This window comes from Phaseolus vulgaris, chromosome 9, assembly GCF_051622355.1.
Source record: "Phaseolus vulgaris cultivar YP4 chromosome 9, ASM5162235v1, whole genome shotgun sequence".
NCBI lineage: Eukaryota > Viridiplantae > Streptophyta > Magnoliopsida > Fabales > Fabaceae > Phaseolus > Phaseolus vulgaris.
The window spans coordinates 14,401,230-14,422,379 of NC_143506.1; the positions used below are offsets into that span (position 1 = coordinate 14,401,230).

General features: G+C 31.3%; 1 protein-coding gene and 1 pseudogene across 1 annotated transcript; both read left to right on the plus strand.

The window, feature by feature from the left end:
- Nucleotides 1-1,286: 1,286 nt before the first annotated feature.
- LOC137822041 (uncharacterized) lies at nucleotides 1,287-8,054 on the plus strand. Its single transcript, XM_068626931.2, has 13 exons — nucleotides 1,287-1,950; nucleotides 2,058-2,226; nucleotides 2,312-2,392; nucleotides 2,751-2,845; nucleotides 2,922-3,037; nucleotides 3,139-3,249; nucleotides 3,375-3,484; nucleotides 5,189-5,498; nucleotides 5,596-5,673; nucleotides 5,752-5,802; nucleotides 5,891-5,980; nucleotides 6,109-6,186; nucleotides 7,810-8,054. Exons 1-13 carry the CDS (start codon nucleotides 1,941-1,943, stop codon nucleotides 7,858-7,860), a joined length of 1,350 nt encoding a protein of 449 aa, XP_068483032.1. The 5' UTR covers nucleotides 1,287-1,940; the 3' UTR covers nucleotides 7,861-8,054.
- A 7,890-nt stretch (nucleotides 8,055-15,944) lies between these two features.
- LOC150025183 (increased DNA methylation 1-like) lies at nucleotides 15,945-17,320 on the plus strand (annotated as a pseudogene).
- The last annotated feature ends 3,830 nt before the right edge of the window (nucleotides 17,321-21,150 follow it).

Genomic DNA, 21,150 nt, shown 5'->3' on the forward strand with positions numbered 1-21,150 from the left:
TACAAGATATAATTATAAAAAATGAAAGTCAATTAATATTAATTAGTAGTGAACACAGATAATATTGAAGTGTCTAGTCATTTTCAAGCATTAAGTATATCATTTGCATTAGTAGTGAACACAGATAATATTGAAGTGTCTAGTCATTTTCAAGCATTAAGTATATCATTTGCATTAGTTTTTTTTTTTTTTAGGATTTTGCATTTATGGTGTCTACTACTAATTAATACTAATTGACTTTATGTCTTGTATTTTTTACTTGAAATTAACATGATTACATCAATAATAATAAATAAATATTAATTTTTGTTTATAGATTAACTTTTATGTTGTTGTAGGGTTTAATTTTTTTACTTTTTTCATTCTTAAAAAAAATAAACTAATATTTTTAATTTATTATTATTTTTTATTTTTATCTTGTAAAAAACTATTTCTTTATTTATTAATTATTTTTCTAACTATTTAAACATTAAAAACATTTATTTTTTAATGTATTTATAGTATAGTAGTGAACACAGATAATATTGAAGTGTCTAGTCATTTTCAAGCATTAAGTATATCATTTGCATTAGTTTTTTGTGTGTAGGATTTTGCATTTATGGTGTCTACTACTAATTAATACTAATTGACTTTATGTCCTGTATTTTTTACTTGAAATTAACATGATTACATTAATAATAATAAATAAATACTAATTTTTGTTTATAGATTAACTTTTATGTTGTTGTAGGATTTAATTTTTTTACTTTTTTCATTCTTAAAAAAAATAAACTAATATTTTTAATTTATTATTATTTTTAATTTTTATTTTGTAAAAAACTATTTCTTTATTTATTAATTATTTTTCTAATTATTTAAACATTAAAAACATTTATTTTTTAATGTATTTAAAATTAATTTTTTTAATATATTAATTTATTTATTTTTTATTTTTGAAATGATGTTAGATAGAGAAATAAAAATAAAAGGTGTTAAATACGAAAATAAAAACAAAAAATACTAAATACCGATATAAAAAAAATGATAGATGAAGAAATAAAAATAAAAATAGGATTATATGAAAAATTGATTCCGTTTAAGTTGTTAAAAGTATGAGTTAAAATAAAATTGTATAAGAGAGAGTATAATTGATTATGGTGTACTGAGTAAGATGGAACTAGAATAATTTTTCTTTTGTTGTAGTATATTCCACAATGTTCCTAACAATAAAAATTGTCTAAAAGCTTTTGATGGTAAAACCCAACGTGTTTCCTTACATAAGCGTACTTCCTAGAAAGGTGGTGAAAGCTGGGGGATGCATACGCCGCATCATCATCAAAATCAAATCAAGGACGAAACGGCAAGGCAATCAAGGTAGACAACCTTGTTACGGCACGTGTTCCACACCACGCAATAGATCATAGCCACGTGTCCTCATCGCAAAGGGCAAAGCCTTAACATTCACGGTTTAAAAACGCGCCACGCAACCGTACATCTACGGAATATTCCCATTTCACACCACCCACCGGTTAGAATAATTCCGTTTATTTCGTCAGAATTAAATAATAAATAATTAATAAGAATTAGTACTTCATAATAATCAAAACCTCGTTTTATTTAAGTCAAAAAAAAAAGAAGCCGTGTTTTATCTCTTAGGGTTCCATCTACCTATTTAGATAAAACACGAAATCCCAATCGTATTCGGTAACAATTCCTCTCTCTGAGAGAAGCTCTCTTATTCCAACTGATTGTTGTAGAATTTTAATGGCTTGTTCATCATCCGATTCAAAACTAGTGACATCGCTGTTGTTCTTTCCTTTCCTAATTCCGATACCTTTCGATTCTGTTTCCGCCTTACGCATACTCGATACTTGTTCATCCCTTTCTTTCTCAAATTCCGATTCTTTTTTGTAACACACATACCCTAGTAACCCAACTAACGAACCAAAGAAACCGTTGTCATGGGAAAACGTAAGCTCCCAGATTCCTAGGGTTTCTGTGGTTATCGATCCGACTCAATTGGATTTTCCATTTGTTCAATTAATTAACTAATTATTTGTTTTTTGTGTTCTGTGTAGGTAATTCTCAACGTAAAAGTGCTGCGATGTTCGATAGCGATGATGATAGTAGCGTAACCTCGTCGTCAACGGCTCGCTCTGATTTCATGTCGGTGTCTGGGGCTGAAGATGTGCAGTTTGTTCAAGATTCGTTACTCGACCAAGCTCTCGATGCATTAGATGAGAAAAGGTACCTTGCTTAACGTTATCGAATTAAATTGACATTGTGGATGGAGCTGAAGGGATTTTTAACATATTTTTGTTGATTTATTAAGGGGTTCCACGAGGGAGAAAGCTTTGTCATCGATCATAGACGCTTTCAATAGCAACATGCAGCATGAGTTTGTGGAGAAGAAGTAGGTTTTTATGCTTGCTGTTGTGTTATTCTTTTTAGAATTTAATTGAAGTGTACTTACACTTCATCCAATCACAAATTGGCAGGAAGTTTCATCACAATTTAATTATTGTTTTTATTGCAAAAGAAATATAATAAAGATAAGTTTTATAAATGTGCTTTAATAAGCAAGATCATATATCTTGAAAATATGAGTTATATGTGTTCCAATGATGATCCTTGGTTTTTAGGTTTTGTTGTTGGTTCTATTTATAAATTAAGTTGCAATTTCACTTCGCAATCTGTATATAAGCACACGGAAATTCATTTTTCACGCTAAAGTGATTATTGCATAACCTCGAGGTGATTTCTTTAAACAGATTTGCTACGTTATTACATCAATGTCTTGCTTCAATAAAAAAGGGAACTAAAAAGGCATCTGCTAAAGAGATAGCTTTGGCATCTCACGCCATTGGTAAGAATTTGAGTAACTTAATCATGTTTAGTATTTACTTCATTTAATTGAATATTTAATGTCATTCATTTTTAAGGTTGTCTGGCCTTGACTGTTGGATGTGGTGATAATGCCCGCGAAATATTTGAAGAATCCATCCGTCATTTGGATGAATCTCTCACATCTAGGATAGATGTTTCAAAGACTCCATCAGTGAGTAGGAGTTTGGAATATTTCAAATTCTTGTATTCACACTTCTCCTTTTGATTCTCTGTCTACAAGGCTGAATGTTATCTGCTTGATGATTTTTATAGTTGCTGGAGTGTTTGGCTATAATCACCTTTATTGGGGGGATTGATCAGGAAGAAACAGAACGATCAATGGACATGATGTGGCGAATTATTAATCCCAAATTAGGTTCCAATGTAGGTATCTGTTTCAAACATACTAATCTGTTCTATTCACTAATCACCCCTTTTAAGGTTCTCTAATGTTTGTAATAGTAGTTATGATAAATTAAGTCACATGATAAACTTTTTTCTGTGTTTAGGTGGTTGCTGTCAAACCTTCTGCTTCATTAATAGCTAATGTGGTGTCTGCGTGGTCGTTTCTTCTCTCTACCGTGAGCAATTTGAAGTTAAATTCAAAAAATTGGCAAAAGTAAGAAGGCTGTCCTTTTACATCCATTTTTATTTAATTCTACACTACTTCTAGCTAGATAACATGCTAATTTGCATTTTGTTGGAGGCTTCTGATGTCAAAATCATTTTAATGCATATATGATGTTGAATCACTTTAGCCCAGTGTGTTAATATCCCAAGGAGCGGTTCAGAGTGGCTGGCCCAAAAGTCATAATAGCGGGATAATGACTATTCTATTTTTATGTAGTTTATGTGATGTATACTATATACAAATAAATTCTCCAAAATGATAAAAAATACTTAAAATTAATGTCACTTTTTCATAATTAACAATAAAAATTCATAGCTATCTGAAAAAACAGAACAAGTACCCCGAGAGTCAAATATATGCTTCCTACATGTTGCCATGACTTAGAACAAGAGGCAGCTATCTGTAACAGACCCTGTCGCTGGACAGAATGATAGGTAGAGAAAGTGAGAAACTAGTCACGAGAAAAGAGAAACCAGTCACCGAAGAAGAGAAATCAAATTCTAGAGTGCTGAGTTGAGAGATAAATGAGGGGGTTGAAAGATATTATACACATAAATGACGGTGTTGGGTTGTGAGAAAAAGTGAGAAACAACAGCTTTTTGATTGATTTTGTTAGAATATTGATCTAGAAATTGGAATTTTGTAAGTAGTCCCCTCCCAAACAAGACCTAATTATAGTGTTCAGAGGCCAATTTCGGAATCAAGAGATAGCGTGACTATTGACTATGCTGTTTGCTCACGACTATCCAGTTTACTGTGCCCACCATTTTGGGTGCATCAGGCTCTACCCTGAACTGCTCCACTACCTACAGTTATAACCAGGTTTTAACTGTTTCCTATACCCCCAGCATTTGTTGCCTGTCATTAAGAAAAAGAGCCCACATAAGGAAAAGCCTGTATTCAATTTTTGCGCGAGTGAAAGGTCAAAACTGGATTGCACAAAACGTGCAGAATATATTTCAATAATGAACAATGAGGATATTAGTTGAGTTTAAATATTTTATAGCTAACCTTGGTTTAAACTATGAGATAAAGCTGTTATTTATTGACACATGAAGTCTGATATGTAACAACATAAAAATCTGATATTTAAATTTTCAAACCCTGGGTATTTTTTATTCTACCTCACTTTTTTCATGAATTGTTTTTAGGTATTTTATTTGCTTATTTTCAGTAAGGTATTTATGATCTGGGTAGAATTGAAGTACCAGTAGGATAGTGTTATATGAGCTTGTTTGAACGAACTTTTGTAGAAGGATTTATGGGAGAGAGAAATATGAAGAAAAAAATGAAATTAACTTCTCCGTGAGATATAAATTAGTTCATATGTAAGTTAGAACAAAATTGGAGAAACTATGAGAGGTCCTCTATAAATTACTTTATGCATAAACTAATTTTAACTTATGAAGAAGTCAATTTTATTCATATGTAAGTTAGAACAAAATTGGAGGAGAAACTATGAGAGGTCCTCTATAAATTACTTTATGCATAAACTAATTTTAATTTATGAAGAAGTCAATTTTTTTTTTATTTTTTTTTTCTCTCCTGAAAGTTCCAGTTAAGAAATTTGGACACTATTTTAGGTTTAAATTTTATCTGTATTATTTGTTGTGACAAAAAATATCCAGAGAGGATTGCATTCTACTGTATAGCCATGCCTTGGATCCAACTTAATGTTTGTTTATCATGCAGTTCGATATCTTATTTATCTAGTCTTCTAGACAAGGAAGACAGATCTGTACGAATTGCTGCTGGTGAAGCACTTGCTCTGATTTTTGAAATTGGAGTTATAGATAAATTTTCTGCCCAGCCAGACAGCGCAAGTGATACAACTCAAGAAGGGAGCAAACCACTTGAAAGCTACATATTTTTACAGGGACTGAAAGGAAAGGTGTTGAATCAATGCAAAAAGCTTTCCATGGAGGCGGGTGGAAAAGGTTCTGCGAAGAAAGATCTTAATAGTCAAAGGAACTTGTTCCGAGATATCTTGGACTTTTTTGAGGTATGTTAGTCACTAACTACTACTGTTATTATATGATAATAAAATGTTCTGCTAGTGAAGGTGAGGATTCTGTACTGAATTTACCTTGTGATCCTAGTATGGTTACTACCCGGATATTTCAATGAAGATTGGGGGTGATTCCCTGCAGACATCATCATGGTCTGAAATGATACAGGTTTTTCTTGTGTGCTTTCTTTCCACCCTTTTTGAAATCTCTTTTCTTTTTAGCATTTTGACATTCAGATTTTTGCAGTTGAATTTTATCAAGCATTTTCTTGGAGGAGGATTCGTTAAGCATATGCAGGTAGACTTTCTCAACCTTTTTCTTTAAGCTTCTGGTTATTGCATAATCTGTTTACACCTGTTTTTTTCCACTTTCCATTGGCAAACAGGAAAATGAGTTCCTACATGATGTCTTTGGTTTTTCGCCGAAGAGAAAGTATCTTAATAACAATGAACACAAAATGTCTGGTGGTGAAAAGGTACGTTTGTATGTGATTGTGCTCAATTATCTTGACTTTTCTTGTGGATGCCTTTCTTCTTATGTTCCCCCCACACCCCACCCCACTCGTTATCATGCGCTGACGTGCCCCATTCCCTCTACCCGCAGAGAATGTTTAAATCTCCAAATTCGGTTTTAAACAAGGCTAGGACGCAATTACTTAATAAGCAACGGATATTATCTGAGGTTGGTATTCTTACTGTTAATGAGAACGCTCACTTTTATCTTCCCGTGGAAGTACTTAAATTGATAATACGGGTGGGACAAAAATTCAAATTACAAAATCGAGCCCGAGTCGAGCCCGAGTCGAGCCCGAACAGAGAAGGTTCAGGACGATGTCGAGCCTTTCGGCCCCGGGACAATAGGCCAATATTGAGTCAACTCAAGTCGGCGGAGTATATTGAGTCGAGTTGGCCCATGCCAATGTCTAGTTGTGCTAGAGCGGGCCCGACTGATATCCAGGCCGATGTCGAGCCGAGAAGGTATGAGTTAATGTCGAATCGGGCCTATGGGCCCAAGGGTTGTATGGGCTCGAGTCTATGTCAAGTCGTTTGGGCTCGAGTCTATGTCAATTTGTTCAGGCCTTGGGCCGATGTTGAGTCGTTCGAGTCGATGTCGAGTCACATGGACCCGAGTCAATGTCAATTCATCCAAGCCCAGGGCGAGGTGAGTTTTTCAGGCTCGCATCGATGTCGATGTCGAGGCTCGCATCGATGTCGATGTCGAGGCTCGCATCGATGTCGATGTCGAGGCTCGCATCGATGTCGATGTCGAGGCTCGCATCGATGTCGATGTCGAGGCTCGCATCGATGTCGATGTCGAGGCTCGCATCGATGTCGATGTCGAGGCTCGCATCGATGTCGATGTCGAGTCTCGCATCGATGTCGATGTCGAGTCTCGCATCGATGTCGATGTCGAGTCTCGCATCGATGTCGATGTCGAGTCTCGCATCGATGTCGATGTCGAGGCTCGCATCGATGTCGATGTCGAGGCTCGCATCGATGTCGATGTCGAGGCTCGCGTCGATGTCGATGTCGAGGCTCGCGTCGATGTCGATGTCGAGGCTCGCGTCGATGTCGATGTCGAGTCTCGCGTCGATGTCGATGTCGAGTCTCGCGTCGATGTCGATGTCGAGTCTCGCGTCGATGTCGATGTCGAGGCTCGCGTCGATGTCGATGTCGAGTCTCGCATCGATGTCGATGTCGAGTCTCGCATCGATGTCGATGTCGAGGCTCGCATCGATGTCGATGTCGAGGCTCGCATCGATGTCGATGTCGAGGCTCGCATCGATGTCGATGTCGAGGCTCGCATCGATGTCGATGTCGAGGCTCGCATCGATGTCGATGTCGAGGCTCGCATCGATGTCGATGTCGAGGCTCGCATCGATGTCGATGTCGAGGCTCGCATCGATGTCGATGTCGAGTCTCGCATCGATGTCGATGTCGAGGCTCGCATCGATGTCGATGTCGAGGCTCGCATCGATGTCGATGTCGAGGCTCGCATCGATGTCGATGTCGAGTCGTTCGAGCTCGGGCCAATGTTGATTTGTCTGGGCTCGGGATGTCTAGCCGTTCAGCCCGTTGATTTGTCTAGCCGTCTGGGCGATGTTGAGTCTATTGTTAAAATGAATTTAATATAATTAACAAAATGAAAAAAAAAATCAAATAAATTTTGGGCTGATTAAAGTGAATATATGAATTTTAAATCTAATCCATTTATTTGGATATAGAGCATGACCACCCTTAATAAAAACCATTGGGTAGATCTTTGCTTATTTTTTCCTTTGATTTCTTTTGTTAAAATTTACAGGGCAAAAACTTCGGCCACTACGCTGTCGGTATGGTTGACGAGGATGCATGAATTTGACTGGGAACAACAATATTTATGTCTCATTTAGAGATTCGATCCTTCATTTGATGTAACAACATTTGCTATATTTTATCACTGTTTGTACTCTGTTTAGTCCTGTACTTCTATTAATTACACAGCATATTCCCTTGACGTTAGATTTTATGATGTTATAATATGAATGACAAATAGACATTAAGAACGAATTTCATTTGCTTCGAAATGTATTTCCCTACTTTTAAGTTTTTTTTAGAAAATTCATATAGCTGAAAACTATATAAAATAAATAAATAAAATTTATAACTAAGATATTTATACTCAAATATATTTAAATAAATTTAGTTTACATCACAGTCATTGAAGATTAATATTTTATGATAAAATAATTAATATTAATAATTATTTATTTATATACTCATAAAAGTAAATAATTAAAGCTATTAAAGTATATTTTCACTATAACATACATTAATCTTTTTTTGTTTTTATTGAATGTGTTACTAAATTCATGATTGACTACTAAAAAACTATAATTGATTCTTCACTTCATTAGAATTTTATCTCTTAAAAATTCAGTACTTTTTAATTCTTTCTAAATTTCATCTAAAAATATTTTTAGCATATTTTTGAATTGTTATAGTACAATTTTGATGAGGTAGCAAGATGAGTATGGAGTTGGACTGATCATATTTTTAAATCAGGTAAATATATTTTTTTTATCAAAGATTTCAATTTTTTTATTCTCTTTTTTGGGTGTTTTGTGAAGAACAGACGTTGTTGGTTAAATAAGATATTAGCTAGATATGAGAATGATACAAGTATAAAATATATAAAAATTGTGAAATTATACATATTTGAGATGTAATTGTGCCTCATATTTGTCATTTTACACTTTACCAATAAGTGTTCATATGCCTACTAATCTTCATTTTGCAGTCTATTGTATGTTGACAATGCTGTGAACATTCTACCGTTATCTTTCTTCCAAACCCATTTGTCATTAGTATATCTTTGGGTTATTATTTGCAGTTGGAGAAGTTCTTCTCCTTGCTCACAAGCTTTGCAGACATCCATCCACCACCATGATTCTTTTCTATTCCATTCACTCAATTTTAATTTCCTCCATGACCCATACTTTGAGTTAATTACCTAATCCACAATCCTTAACTTTCAATTTCTAATCTCCACTTCCACTTAGCCAATAGGCCTTATTAACATTTCCAATGTCTTTTATTTCCGGTAAACGATTTTTCATTAATCTATATAGATTTGTCCACTTAATCCATGATATTTTCGGTTATATGACCCTATCCCTATAAAAAAAATCCTTTGTATTTTAGTGGTAACTTTGTAGATACTTTTTTGTGCTTTAAAAAATGATAAGTAGTGGAAGTGTTGAAACTACAGATTTGATTAAACAGACACGACTTTCAAAGGAAAGTATCCCTCGTTTCCAACTACCTAACTTATTTATAATGTTATCTACTATTTCTTATCAAACCCTTTGTTTCCTTGGATTCCTACCTATAGACAATCTTAGATATTTAAAAGGAATACTCATTTGACTTTAATTTAAGATTATTGAAAAGTTATCCAATTACTCTGTGTTAACCCTTCCCCTCCTAAGTTTTATGGAAGCTAACCTACATTAGGTTATAAGAAAATCATTTAGTAACAACTACTTTAAAGGAAAAAAAATTATTTAATTAATATAGATACTATTTTATAAATTAACAATTTATTGGTATTAAAATTGTTTTTATTAAAATTAGAAACTAATTTAGATTTTAGAGTAGTTAGTATTAATATTAATTTAAAACATTTTTTATTTTTTTATTAATAATAAAAATTATTTTAAATATCATTAAATTTTTAGTTTATAAAATAATATTTAACTTAGTTAATATTATATTATGATAAATTATTTTTTATTTTTAAAATTAGTTATTATTAAATGATTTTTTCATATTACAATCTTAAATTAGCTTAACAAACTTTTAGTTTTATATTATTTAGTTCACATAAATCATGTGTAATCTACAACTATTAGGAACAATAAAATCATTATAATTAATAGCGATGAAAATGAACAAATATTCCATGATAAGTAACAAAGACAAATTAATATTAAATTTGAAATTAAGCATATATATATTCATAAAAAGTTGGACTGTATCTTGAAATTCAAAAACTTGATAAAAGATCCAGAAAATAATTTTAATTTTAGTTTTTTTAAGAAAAATAAAAATAACATAACATATATCGAATTATCGCTTTAGTGTTTGAACTACCAAACAAAGTATTTTAAGATAGTTGTTCTGTCTGTATATATTTACCGTAATGATATATTGACAATTTGCTCCAGTAATCTATGATTCATATGAAGAAAAAGTTATTTTCATCATTTCATACAAAAAAAAATTGAAATTTTAGACAAATAGATGAGATTGTAGACTCATGCAAGTTGACAATGTTTCACTTCTCATATATTTATATTGGTTCAGTATTTGAACTACCAAATAAGGTATTATAAAATAATGTTATACTCTAAACCCTAAACCCCAAACCCTAAATCTAAACCCTTATACGTTCGATCCATATTTTTAAATATATTAAAGTGTAAATTATTCAATCATCTTTTTATTATTTTCAATTTATTTATAAAATTTTACACATACATTTAAGCAAAGATATTTATAATTCAACTATAATGTTGATAATATATTCTATAGTAATGAATCGTTGTAAATTACATCGGTTTCATTTTATATTCTCTATATATAACATTTCAAAATTAAAACTTATGTCAAAATTACTATTTTAATAGTATAATCTCCAAAAGTTTTGGAATGCCAATTTCTAAATCCTTAAGGGCTTGTTTGCTTTTGGGGGTGGCACTTTAAGCGCAGACGGATGTTGGGTGCCACCCCCGTTTGGATCTGTAGATGGGTGAGGGTGAGTGAAAAGGAGAGTGGTTTTTGGTTCATCTGTGATATGAGGAGATAGGAGGGTGAGAAGGGTGGAAAGCCACGTAGGATTCCTTCATTCACCATGATGCCCCTTGTTCACGCTACGCATAGTAACTCTTTCTGCCACGATGAACCATTATATAAGTGTCTTCGAAGACCACCATATCTACACCACATATACATCTGGCTAGCCTTGACAGAGAAAGAGTTGCATTGATATAGTGCTTGGAGAGGGTCTTTAGTGAGAATAGAGGTAGGAGAGTGATTTTGGTGGTTCATGTGTGCCTTGGGTTACGTTTTTTTTATTTCAGTTTGAACTTAATCGATTATTTCAGCTTCATGTTTGTTCACATAATCGGTTATCTGGAAATTTTTGGCAACCATAATCGATTATGGGTCATGTGTTATTTTGACCATAATCGATTATGAAACTAACATAATCGATTATGTTAGTTTTTGCACTACAAGCATAATCGATTATGTCTGTGGATAATCGATTATGTGGCTTTTTGAAGGGAACTGATAATCAATTATGTTCATAGTTTTTAGATTTATGTTTAAATTTTCTTTGGAATTGAATTTGTTTAAATTATTTGAAAGTAATTATTGATGTTAATTACTTTGTAATTTTAGATCTGAATATTTAGGAAAAATTTATTAATTATATTAGTAAATTAATTATTGTGATAAGTTGTTTGTGTAATTCTGTATTGGAAGGAAAGATTATATTGAAATATGAATATTTATTTTGTTGCAGATGAATTAAAATTATAGATATGAATACGTATTTTAAAAATAGTAATAATAATAATGTTTAGTGTTTCTTTTGTTAGGTTATACATAATTTATAATCTTATAATTAAAAAATTATAAAAAAGGTTGTAGTAATTAAAAACACAGTCAAGGTTTAGAGAAGAAAATGATAGAAAATGATAAAATTATACTTATATTTAAAATTATATTTAATTATTTCTTTGAATTTTACATTTTTATTTTATTTATAAATAAAATTTTAAATTATTTTAATTAACTAAAATATGCACAAAATTAATAATTATTGTAGATAGTTATTAGTGTTTAAAAATTAAATTGTTTATAAGAAATAGCTTTTTATTTGTAAATAATATTTTTAGGGTTTAGGGTTAGTTAATATTTTTTTGATTGGACATAAATTCATATTTCATTTTTATATTCTATTTTTTTAATTCATTTTAATTTTATATTATTTTTTAAGTTATAATTGAAACTTATAATTATTTTAATTATGAAATTATGTATAAAAGTAATAATCATTTTTTTATTATTTTTTTACACATGGACAAAAAGGTATACTTTATTATTATATATAATGTAATAGAAATTAAATAATATAATACTAATTATTTTAATTAACTTAAATATCCTTTAAACTAATTAATATTTCATTTTCCTAATTATTTATATATAAGGGTAAATTTGTAATCTTACAATTTACACTATTCAAAATATATTAAAATATTCTCACAACTATCACATCATTCATACTTTTCAATAAATTTTCATCACGCATCCATTCTAACATCTTCCAATCCAAACACCCTCAACTTTCTTCACACTTTCTTCACACTTTCACTCACCCACACTCTCAACTTTTCACGCACCCACAACTTCTAATCCAAACACACCCTAAGTGTGGATACCACTTCCACATATATTAGGTAATTATTAAAGAACTACATTTTTATGAAATAATGATAAACATAATTCATATGTAAACTAGTCCCATTTAGTCAATTTTTATTTTTCAACATCTTTTACGTAGAATAAATATAGAAAATATTTTAAAATATATTTTAAAATAATAATTTTTTATAAAATTTTAATTATAATATTTATTAATGATTTAAATTATTTTTAAAAAAATACAAACACACAATATTGTAACCACTATGTTTTCACTAGTTTTAATTATACTTTTCATATTCTAAAATCCCTTTTATTGTATCTTTTATAGACAAATTAAAGATTGATTTGCTCATTAAAAAAAATGAAAGATTGATTTACAAGTTAACAAATTCAATATTTGAAACACGCAATATCAACTATAGATGTTTTAGATGACATATCTCATACTTCTTTTATCTTTCTGAAATATAGAGAAAAAAAATTAACGTGATACCTAATTAAATTAACTTTACAATAAAATATTTTCATTTACAGAAAAATTACATGTTAAAGTAAATAATGATATGATATAAAACTATCCCAGTCTTAAATTTGAATAATAACATTTAGATTTAAATCATTAAGACATTATTGAATAATTTTTTTGTTTATTCTTCTATTTCCTAATTTAATTCAAACTATTTAAAATCAAATCGAAAAATTCAAAAACATAAAATGTATAAAAATTAATTTCAATAATTTAGTGCTCCAAGTCATTTTATTCTTACATAATATTCTTGATTCAACTAATAAAACGTGATACATCTTGATATCATTTTGTATATCCAGATAAGCATAGCTTATAATAAGAAATCTCGCATTTATTTTATACATAATTAATATTTGGGTGCTCATATGTTGACTCTGCAAATACTGAAAACACACATCTCATACTTAAATAAATTAATATTTTATTTATTTTTTGTTTTATTTTTTAATTTAAAATATTATTATATTATTATAAGTGTTTGTTAAATAGTTTTTTTATTTATAAATGGTGTTAAAGAAACTTTTCTCTTAATAATTTTTACTTTCAAATTTTTTACTTAGTCTATTATTTTTTAAGACTTTTTCATTATATGTATTGACCTAGGCAGTATAAGTTAAATCAATACATGATAATTTATTAGCTTATATTTCAAAATTATCCAATTCTGGACTCTATATTAATTTCACTCACAGTTAGTGTTTTTCATTCCTTTCTAAATTTTTATTATTTTCTTTATTTTAAAACTAATGAATGGTTGGAAATAACAATCTTAGAAAAACCATCATATTAATAGCTATAAATGGGGAAAAAGTATTCTATACAACCTAATCAACGCAAATCAATGTTAAAAATAAAATAAATATAATATTTTATCTTGGAAATATGGGCTAATACAAATACTACAATGCTTAAAAAAAATTAGAGAAAAAAATGAAAGAATAAATAAATAAAATATAAAAAAAGACAACAATAAAAAAAGCCATAAATAAATAAATAATGGTAAAAAAAAAATAATAACTAAAAATATAAAATATAAAATAAAGATAAAAACAAAATAAGATCAAGATAAAATATATAAAGAAAAGATAAAAGATATAAAGAAAGAAAATCAAAACAAATAAGAAAAGAGATATATGAAGATAAAATAAAAAACAAAACAAAATCAAATAAAGATAAAAGATATAAAGAAAAAAAAAATAAAAACAAATCAAAACACAATAAAAATAAGAGATATAGAAAATAAAATAAAAACAATTTAAAGAAAATAAATAAAGTGAATATTATATTTTTTTAATTATTTTTTTATAAAATAAAAAAAATATGCTGAATAGTACACTTATTTTATTTTATTTTTCATTTTTTTAAAATTATAATAAATAAATAAAAATTAATCAAAAGAAAATAAAGTTATATATGCAGAAAATAAAATTAGGAACATAAAAAAAAATTATGCATACTGGTTTGTCTTTTTATCTGCATAAGTGTTTCTCATTCCTTTCTAAATTTTTATTATTTTCTTTATTTTGAAACTAATGGGAGAAAATATTCTATACAACTTAATCAAGTCAAATTAATGTTAAAAATAAAATAAATATAATATTCTATCTTGAAAATATGGAGTAATCTTAAATTTAAATTTTAAAAAGACTTAATGAAATCTTTTTGAAACAATCAAAATAAAACAAAATAGGGTCCCGATGTATTAACACTCTCTGCACCCTACACACTTACTTTTGACGCTGCACAAGTGGCATAGGCATGGCGTCGTGGTGGTGACACGACAAATAATTTTGGTGTCGACATGACAAAAGTTTTCAGTGGAGTGTTTTACAGCGGTTGGCAGTGATAACCGTTGTAACATTTCAAATGTAGGTGAAATTAATTGTCGCTACCTTGTTTCTTTTTGGAGTTCGCTGAATGGGAAAAGTGGTTACCCAGGTTCAAAAAAGTGGTTACCCAAGTTCAAAAAACTGGTTTACCTATACACAGGATGGACATGTGCCACAAAACCAAACTCAATCTCACCCACAATGGTGCTTTACAGCAGTTGGTAGTGATAACCGCTGTAACATTTCAAATGTAGGTGAACGGGAAAAGTGGTTACCCAGGTTCAAAAAACTGGTGTTTTATCGCAGTTGGTAGTGATAACCGCGGTAACATTTCAAATGTAGGTGAAATTAATTGTCGCTGCCTTGTCTTTTTTTGGAGTTCGCTGAACCGGAAAAGTGATTATCCAAGTTCAAAAAACTGGTTACCTATTCACAGCATGAACATGTGCCACAAACTCAAACCCACTCCCACCCACGATCCTACCATGGTCCAACAAACAACCATTAATGCACACAACAACAAATCAACAATTCATTAACGTTCGATTTCGGTTTGCGTTTTATTTCAACATTTTGCCGCTTACTCTCCGACGAATACCCTAAACCCTCCGACGAATGACGCTTACCCCCATGAACACCCTAAACCCTCCGACGAATGCCACTTACATATCAACAAACCTGGTTTCTTCGTTCTAACACTTCGCTTACCCACCGCACCAGCAACCGCCCGATTCCAACACCGCCGTCATGACAAAGTCCAAATTCTCACTCCGTTCTCAAACCCTACTCCCGCGCGCTCTCTCTTAAAGCCAAATTTTAATCCTTACGAAAACCTTTCCCAAAAATTATTCCACCAATAATTACAAATGTTACAAAATTATCCTTGCTAGATCACCAACCCTGACTTTACAATAATACCCTTTGCCACATCACCATTCAGAGCCAAGTGCAGTGTCAATAGTGTGTAAGGCATAGAGGGTGTTAAAATATTTTCCAACAAAATATTAGTCCCTTGGTATGTGAACCACAAAACAAAATTAAGGTTTTTTAGATTACACGAAGATTAAGAGTGTACTGCTGTCTTCCCTCTCACGGTGGTGATCTATGGCTCCAAACCTTCTGCCTCCACCAATCAACATTGAACCTGAATATTTCCTTGAAGGTGATGCAATGGTACTACCTCACATCACTACCAAATAACAGGAGAAAGAGTACATTGCGCAGGGAACTCTCCTTACACGCCAATAAACATCTTCTTTATCTGGGTTGGAAATTTTGAGAGTTGCGTTACACATCACCTAGTGGCAAGAATTACATTTATCTGTTAAGGGCATGTAAAGGCTGCATCGAAGAAGACGGTTGCAAAGAAAACCCTCAAAATCTTCGAGAAAACAAAGTTTTTGTTTCAACCAAAAAAGGAAACAAGAGAATCTACAAAGAGAATCAGGTTGTGCAAGTAAAGGAAAAGGATGATAATAATGATGAATTAGGAGAAGGCTTTACTCCTATGACTGGTAGAAGAGGTAAGTCCGTGCGGTCAATTAAAAAAATGAGGCAAAAGAGTGAGACACTAGATTACCACAGACCAAATTCAAACATTTTCTTGAAAGATGGAAGGTCATTGTTAGATTGTCAAAAAGAGGTCATGAGTTCTCAGCAAAACTGGTTTGTGGAAGAAGAGGAGATGGGTGACTATGGTTATCGAAATGATAATATTTGTGCTGTTTGTAGTTACGGTGGTGAACTAGTGTTGTGTGATGGATGCCCTCTTGGTTTCACCAGATGACTGTGCTCATACTGTTTTAGTTTGTCATCAGTGTGAGGGAGAATAACATATTGAGTGCTTAAAAGCACCAGCATATACCAAGATGGAAAACAAAAAAGACGATGTTGGTAAAGGAATTGGTTCTGCAGTAGAGATATTTTTCTGCATGAGCTTTTGGAAAAACTATTGATGTTGCTTCATATAATCTTACGTTGTTGAAGGCGATGAAAAGGGATGGAGAAGATTATCTTACTTGGATGGAGTTGAAGGTTTGAGCCAAAACGAAAGTAAGTTGAGTGCAGCTCTTGATGTATTGCATGGTGTTCGTTTTTTTTTTAATAAATCAGAGGAAAGAGGAAGATATTTTATTATGTTTGCTAACAATTACATTTATAGTACGTAACAAACTCTTAACTAATTTAATGAGCAGTTACCTAGAAATATTAAATCAACCGTTAAAACAGAATCATAAAATATCACTTGCACTTATGTGCATTTATTTGCAGTTAAAAAACATAATTTTCAACACATGGGAGTTTCGATCCAGTCATTGATGTTTTTTTCTGGTATAGATGTGATAACTGACGTTGTGCTTGAATTATCGTGGTTTTTATACTGTGGTTCTCGAGAGGATAAGGAGGTGGTTTCTGTTGCTACTGTAAGGATTTTTGGTAAGAGGGTTGCGGTAGAAGACAAGGGATGTGTGCCATCTTGATGAATGAGATTGAAAAACTGTTAACCTACTTGGGGGTGGAGAGGTTGGTTCTGCCTTCCTCGTACAATGCGATAGACACTTGGACAAAATCATTTGATTTTGTCAAGATGAAACTTTCAGATAAGTCTCACCTACTTTCAAATTATATGTAATTATTGTACGATATTGTACGCAATTATATGCAATTAATTTAATAATGATAGAATCTCACGATTAGTGTATTATTACATAATTAATTTATAATTTGGAGGGAGAAAGTCTCCATACACTTCTATATATTGGTAGAAGAGGTAAGTCTGCGCGGTTAATCATAAAAATGAGGCAAGAAAGTGAGACACTAGATTCTGAGTCTTTACAACACCACAAACCAAATTCAAGCATTTTCTTGGAAGATGGAAGATCATTGTTAGATTGTCAAAAACAAGTCATGTTTTCTCAGCAAAACGGGTGTGTGGAAGAAGAGGAGATGGGTGACTGTGGTTATCGAAATGATAACATTTGTGTCGTTTGTCGTTACGGTGGTGAACTAGTGGTGTGTGATGGATGCCCCTCTTCATTCCACCTAAGGTGTTTAGGTTTAACCCATGTTCCTGATGGTGATTGGTTATGTCGTGTTTGTTTTTGCAAAATATGCAGGCGACCTAGATGCAAAGATGATTGTGCTCATAATGTGGGTGTGAACAAGTGTTTTAATTTGTCATCAGTGTGAGGGAAATACATATTGGGCGTTTAAAAGCTCCAGCACCAGTACATATCGAGATGGAAAAGGAAGAAGACGATGTTGGTAAAGGGAATTGGTTCTGCAATAGAGACTGTGAAGATTATCTTATTTTAGATGGAGTTGAAGTTTTGATTCAAAACGAAAGCAAGTTGAGTTCTCAGCAAAACGGATTTGTGGAAGAAGAGGAAGTGGGTGTCGGTGGTTATCGAAATGATAACATTTGTATGTCGTTTGTCGTTACGGTGGTGAACTAGTCTTGTGTGATGGATGCCCTCTTCGTTCCCATTTTTCTTTCTTTTCAGCATACCAAATTTTTCAACAAAACGTGGCTTGTAAGGAAAGTTCATACTCCACTTTCTCCAGTTATTTGGCAGTAATGTATTAAAGAAATAATAATTATCAAATTACGTAATATTATACGCAATGATATGCAATTAATTTAATAATAATAGAATCCATGATTAGTGGATCTCTACCTAATTAACTTATGATTTGGAGGAGTATTCATATATTGTACATGGTCTTATAAAATAAGAGATCTTCTTCATTTTACGTACAATCTTATATCATTTCTTATATGATGTGAGGTAGTAGGTTAGAATGAGTAATTACATAAGCACAAGACCCAAAAAAAACAACCCAATTGGGTGAAAGATTTTGGATTAAGCCCATGCTTTTTTTTTTGTCATTTTATTTAGTATGTTATTTTCCAGTTTCATCTTTACTTCACGCCGCCCGCCTGCTGGCCGGGCGAATCGAAGTTCTCTTCCGGTCAACTGTCCACCCAGTCAAGTGCAAAAAACACAGTAGAATCACGCAACGCACGCTGCTGGTGTGCTTCCTGGCCCATGGCCCTTAAGTCCTTATATAGGACTAAGCAATATGAATGAAGACAAAAAATTTGTGCTACTTTTTAGTATAGCAGTAACAAAGTTCTAACATTTTGGTGCTTTCATTGTTATCCTAGCTCCCAAACCACCATCCAAGAGATGATCACACCATCCAAGCTTAACTCGATTCAAAACAAATTAGAGGACACCGCTTCTCTTTTTGAATTCTTTTCTTTCCTTTTTTTTTGGTTGAGAAGACGTTCTCTTTCTGGATTCTCTTGTTTACTTTTTTGGTTGTAAAGACGTAGGGTATTGGGGATGGAGAGTTGTTTTCTTAAAGATTTTGAAGGTTTCATTACAATCTCCGTTTTCTTTGATGCAGCCTTTACCTGACTTTGCGTTGTAATAAAGAACATAGATGTTTCTTGGCTGGTAAGAATTCCTGTTCCACTTTCTTCTGTTATTTGACCGTGATGTATTAAGAAAATAATAATTATCAAATTATACGCAATTATTATATGCAATTATTTTACGCAATATTATACGCAGTTGCTTTACTTGTAAGGCCATGACCCTTAAGTCGTCGTATAGGAACTAACCAATATGAATGAAGGCATAAATTTTTTTATGGCAACCCTAGTTTTTAGTATAGCAATACTAAATGTTTAACATAGTACCATTGCGTCACTGCTTCAGGGCAATTTTCAGGTTTAATGTTGATTGGTGTAGGGAAGGGTAGGAGCATAGATCACCACGTGAAATACAACCGTTCTGTATACTCTTTGTTGGTTCAAGAGACTAAAATTTTGTTTATAGTTTCAAACATATTTCATTAGGTATTTAAATTTAAGATTAGTTGATATTTCCAAAATAGAATATTATATTTATTTTATTTTTAACATTAATTTACGTTGATTAGGTTGTACATAATATTTTTTTTCCCATTTATAGCTATTTAATAATGATGATTTTTTCTAAGATTGTTATTTCCAACAATTCATTAGTTTTAAATTAAATAAAAAAAATTAGAAAGGAATGAAAAAACACTAACTCCTACATCCTATTAGTTGTAAATGAAATTAATATATAGTTTGGATAAATTTTGAAATATAAGCTAATTAAATTATGATGTATTGATATAACTTATACCGACTTGGTCAATACATATAATGAAAAAGTCTTAATATAAATAACTTCAACAAGACGGTTAAAACTAAGGATAAGGATAATTCTCTCAACTTTTCTCACCGGTGCATTATGAACATGTACATAATATATCCATACCTCTACCATAGAATTTTGTTTTTGTGACACCAACCATTTCCTTGTGAAAGACATCATTAATTTGTTTGGTATGTAAAATCAAGAGCATACAAAAAAATTTTAGGAATCAAGCATAAAAAAGACGCATTTGATCTTAGGACCATTTACCATTTGCCTGAAAATCTTTCACTGCCAACGCAACATCCTCTTTAATGAATTTCTAGCTAAATTTTAGGAATCCAAAATTAAAGTCATAGTAATAAAAATAATAAAAATAATAATAATGATTGTTATAATGATAATTATAATGTCTCTCACATTATTATTTATTGATTTGGACCTACTAAGGTCGGAATCGCTGCCATAAGTTACGATAATGATAGTCATATTAGTAATTAATCTTATAAGTTACTTGTGATCAAGGTTTTGAGTATAACCATTGTTATATGTGCACTAGTTCACCTCCAATAATTTTTCTCTTTTCTCCACACCAACAACAAAATATGCATTAAATATCTTGACAGAAACATGAATCATTGATTCTAAATTCATGTCATATGTAGATTTCTTGAATTTATCAATGGAATATTATCATTCTCATCCTCAAATGCCTCAAAAAAGACTTCTGGACAAGGTTTACCATATGAAGATAGAGAAAGTACCTATCTTTGGTATTTTAATGTTAAATGGGCAAATTTTTTCATAGGATATTGTGTCTTTATTTGAGGGGATATCTTTTCTTGCAAAAGCAAATAACAATATACCAAAATACCGTTGTTTGATCTAGTGTTGAAATTCAATATAAAATGATGATATGATTCACTTGTGAATTGGTATGAATATTTAAAAACTGAAATTTTGTGAAATCTAGTAAAGGAGGATGTATTGTCATAATGAATAGATTTTCACAATACTTCAATTCTATGTTTCACGAAAAGAACAAAAAATGAAAATTCTGTTATTTTATTCAAGAAAAATTATTGTCTAAGGAAATTTGTACTTAATTCATTAAATTC

What these genes read in the sequence shown, in the direction of transcription:
- LOC137822041 (XM_068626931.2), top strand. An exon ending in ATATCTTGGACTTTTTTGAG is followed by an intron (nt 5,499 to 5,595) that starts GTATGTTAGTCA and finishes TTGTGATCCTAG; the next exon opens with TATGGTTACTACCCGGATAT. An exon ending in AAATGTCTGGTGGTGAAAAG is followed by an intron (nt 5,981 to 6,108) that starts GTACGTTTGTAT and finishes CTCTACCCGCAG; the next exon opens with AGAATGTTTAAATCTCCAAA.